General features: G+C 42.1%; 1 protein-coding gene across 1 annotated transcript; it reads right to left on the reverse strand.

Moving 5' to 3' along the window:
• Nucleotides 1–67: 67 nt before the first annotated feature.
• LOC118414160 (insulin-like growth factor-binding protein-like 1) lies at nt 68–2,734 on the reverse strand (the record flags this gene model as incomplete). Its single annotated transcript, XM_035818011.1, is given in 4 exon segments — nt 68–879; nt 1,184–1,284; nt 1,547–1,663; nt 2,552–2,734. Coding segments are annotated over 4 exon segments (512 nt in total), but the record flags the coding sequence as incomplete, so codon positions are not given.
• Nucleotides 2,735–4,467: the final 1,733 nt, after the last annotated feature.

Genomic DNA, 4,467 nt, shown 5'->3' on the forward strand with positions numbered 1-4,467 from the left:
AAAGAAGCAATAAATTTAATTGATTTCATGCCCTTGAATTTTTTTCATAATTAAAAATACGCCAGGGTAATAATCTGCTTCCTTTATTTACTTCAACCCAATGGTTTCACAAAAAGGTAGGGGATAGGTATGAAAACACTAGCACTGTTTCATCACCTTAGTTTGGCACACCCACATTTTTGCCAGTGACAGCTAATCTATTTACATTCCTTACTGAAGTTGTACAGAACTAAGTAGAAAATGTGGAATGGCCTGAGCTTTATCGACAAGACAACATTGCGATGCTCTTCAGCCACACTCAGAAGTAGAGTTACATCATCTTTGATTGGATCGACTTAACAAATGTGTAAAAAAAACAGCATCATACAAAAACGCGTAGGTCGAAGTTGTAGCAAGCTTGAGGCAGAACTGTGACAGTTTACTGTACATGTGTAGCTTAAATTCCAGGGTAAATTCTGGCCCCTGAGATACCCTGGAATTCAGAACTACGTTCCTTACACACGGAGATTTGGTCAGCTTTAGACACAAGTAACTGATTATATTCCATCCTATGTAATAAAATGACGTGACTAGCTATTGACACACAATGATCGCGGTTAGTAACCTTACATGACATGACATGAGTTCTAATCTACCAGCACCTTGAATGCGTTCCTTATTTGCCAATACCTGTAGCTCGACAATAGTAATAATCCATTCATCGACATTAACGTGCTGCGCAGAGGAAAACTAAGGGTCAGGAAACGTATTTTATTTGTGAATCTAACTCTATAACTCTTCCTCCTCCACTTCCACGGTGGCCGTGCTGGAGTCATCGCCGAATTCATTCTCAGCGTAACACTCGTAGATACCGACGTTTTCCTTCTGCAGTGGCTCGATCTGAAACAAAAGTAAGGAGGCTTCATTGGAGGTATGGAGATATTTCCATTTCTGAAATCAAGATTTTCATTATCTCGAGACACAGACTAACAGTCGATTAATAAATCAAATGCCCATAGAAAAGTTACACTTGATGAGGAGGAATGAAAACAAGGCAGAACACAAAAAGATACGACCCCCCCTCTAGTTTTCTTTCTGACTTTGAAACCCTATAACGGTATAACCCATACGTTTTTTTTCCTCAATTGTTCCTAAATTGGATACACTTTTGAAAAGAAAAACACAACAACAAACGAATACTAACCAGCACCCATCCGGTGACCTCGTTCTTCTCGGGCCCTCCGCGGTAGCTGCAGGCGACGTTACTGGCGTCCCCGGGCAAGTCCACAGGCTCGGCATCCTCGTCTGGCGGGGTACAGAGATGGGCAGGAGGTGAACAGGAGGGTAAGGGGACGGCTAATCGATCATATAATCGATAATAGTCATTTTCAAAACAAAAATCTGTTTAGGTCAGTTTAATCAGAATCGTCTTGCCAAGACATTGTAGAGTACACTGGTACTTACAGCACGGAACACTCTTTCTATGTAGATGGAGTTTTATCTTCATGTTCCGTAGATTGTCGTTCAGGTAGAAATAGCGGTATGAAGCTATGTGAAGACACATTACCTTTCCTGAACTTCCATGTGATCCTGGCGGTGGGGTGAGCCCGTACTTCACAGCTCATGAACACAGAGGAGCCGGTGGTGTTACGGATGGGGGTGGGCGGGGTCGCGATGATCGGGGCTGAAAAACAAACGGGCGGTGTTAGGAGGTTTGTGACATTGCCTTATTACTAGATGTATTTTATATAGGCAGAGACCAATTTTCGTCTGCAAGACAGGTCTTTGCGGTGCACAAAAAGCTAGGTCAAGTCAACTACAACCCCATTGGGTATTTGTGTCACATAGTTTGCGGCCTCTTCGCGGAACTCATGCGGATCCTTTGGAAGAGCAGCGTTATTTGACGTGAACTTTGTGACACGTGACAGTACAACCGAGAGAGGAATGCCATTATCGTACAGACGCCAGAATGTAGACACTGTAATCTGTATGGCTGGCATGTACGGTCTCGGAGATGCTGACAATATTTAAGAGACCCTATTCTAAATGTTTACTTCTGTCATCCCCGGGACTGTATTCGTTATAAGCCCAGGGGCATAGGTTAGCAATGCACCTCCATAAATTGCCGATTACAATCCAGACCGATGTGGAAAACCACCAGGCTAGGCCTCTTCATAGTTTGACAAGAAACATATGTTCCTTATTTTGGCGGGAGAAATCGTGCCTTCGCGATCATGCCAAGGTCAGTGGCTTTTCACGTTTTCCATTACCTTTAAGCGAGGACCTAACCTTTGACACAGACAGGACTTGTCTGAAGACGGTTTGACTCCAGACAGATGTTGGATGGAAAGACTGTAACCTTTAGTAATTTTTCTGACGCGATGGCACTAGTGGGGCAGCCGGAATATCCTACGCCCCCATACTGCCATAGGTCGCTAATCTCGCAATGCATGCATTGTCACGTTATGACAATTATTTACAACTTGACACACGCACGTGAAAAGCGCTAGCGCTGCCTTCCAGACGGGTAGACATTTACAGAGTTAGGAAAAGAGTACAAGAAAACACTCACCAAACTTGCAGTATCCCTTGTGCACCTTGTGTATCTTGGATCCTCCCATGTTCTTGCTGCTCCAGGAGGCGAACCTGAGGTTACAGTAGGTGGTGTAGTCGTTCCCGTCCGACCCACACACGCGGTACGGGTACTTACAGTAACACTTTCCGCGACGTTCCTCGCCCTCCTCGTCAGGGTTTACTAGGAACGACAGAGAGGAAATAAAATGTGAATTGGACCACATTTGTGTACAGAAACAGGATGGTAGGATTGGGATGGAACTACTGGTATTGAACTCGCATAATTTGTTCTAGCAGCGCATCCATTGGTCAGTATGACCAAGGAGCTCCTTGGTATGACTAGAAAGAAACTACATGATTGGAAGTGGGACACTGGAAAAGGTAGGTAGACAAAAAATGCAACGAAAGTGCTAGCCTATATACTAGTTAGTAGTACAATATTTAGTTTCCACTCCGTGTTTCCTCCTTCTCCACGATAGCAGCTAAGCTCCATCCCAAATAGTAGACTTGCTAACACATAAAAATAAACAATGAATGATTAAAGACCAATGAAAGACCAGTTTTCAAGATCATTTTCAAGCCTAAAACTGGCACTGTGAAATTAAAATCGTAGCATGTATCATATATCTTCGATGTTGTGCCTTGTGGTCTTTAAAATGTAACCCATATCGTTATAACCAATTAATTTCTGAAGGAAGATTTACTATAGATGTATAATGTTTTGATGGGGTTGAACTTTGCAAGTCACTAAAAAGGGTTTCATTCTTCTCGGATCATGAATTAAAGACAGCTGATTGTATCCAACAGAGATAACAAGGTCTGCCGAAATTGTAACCATTCTCGAAATTGACGGAACGAGACCCCCAGCGGACTAACCGCGGGGAACAATGCTTCAGACAAAGGAACATAATCCCTTATCTTCATTATCAAAATAAATCCAGCCTGGATGCAAGACTGTTTCCAAGGCCAACGCAGGTCATATTCATATTGAAAACAAATTGAAAGAACTTGAGACCGAATTATCAAACTTTAACCCTTTAGACGCAGACATACAGCCAAACGAAATAACGCAAGTAATATCCCAATTAAAGAATTGCAAAGCTTCCGGCAATGACCTGATATTAAACGAGATGTTGAAATCCGCACACCATATTTTAACAAAACCGCTGGCTGATTTATTTAACCTTATCATGTCATCTGGCCACTTCCCCAAACAATGGTGTGAAAGCCATATCGTACCGCTACACAAAGGAGGCTCCAAAGACGATCCGAATAATTATAGAGGAATTACTGTCATGAGCTGTCTCTCCAAATTGTTTACCGCAATACTGAATACACGTCTTTCTAATTATTTAGAAAAACATGCACTTCTTGCCCCAAATCAGTCGGGCTTTAGAAAGAATTTCGGAACACGGGATAATCTTTTTGTTGTTGACTCTTTAACATCTAAGTACATTAACTCCAACAAACGTTTATATGCATGTTTTATAGATTTTAGAAAAGCCTTTGATAGTGTTTGGAGAGAAGGCCTACGCTATAAACTGCTTAGTACAGGGATAGGTGGCAAATTCTATGAGTTGATCAAAACTATGTATTCTCACCCTCAAACGTGTGTCAAAACCCCCGAAGGTCTCACCCCCTTATTCAGTACGTACAAAGGAGTCAGACAAGGCTGCAATCTCAGCCCCACCCTGTTCAACCTGTTTATAAATGACCTTGTTAAAGAACTAGATAATCCTGACTGTGCACCTCCAACATTACACAATTTGTTTGTCTCATGTTTACTTTACGCGGATGACGTGGTAATATTCTCAGAGACTGAAAAGGGACTACAAGGTGCTCTGGACAAACTTAACATGTTCTGCACAAATTGGAAATTACAGGTTAATCTGAAAAAAACAAAAGTTATAATTT

Source organism: Branchiostoma floridae, chromosome 4, assembly GCF_000003815.2.
Source record: "Branchiostoma floridae strain S238N-H82 chromosome 4, Bfl_VNyyK, whole genome shotgun sequence".
Lineage (NCBI taxonomy): Eukaryota > Metazoa > Chordata > Leptocardii > Amphioxiformes > Branchiostomatidae > Branchiostoma > Branchiostoma floridae.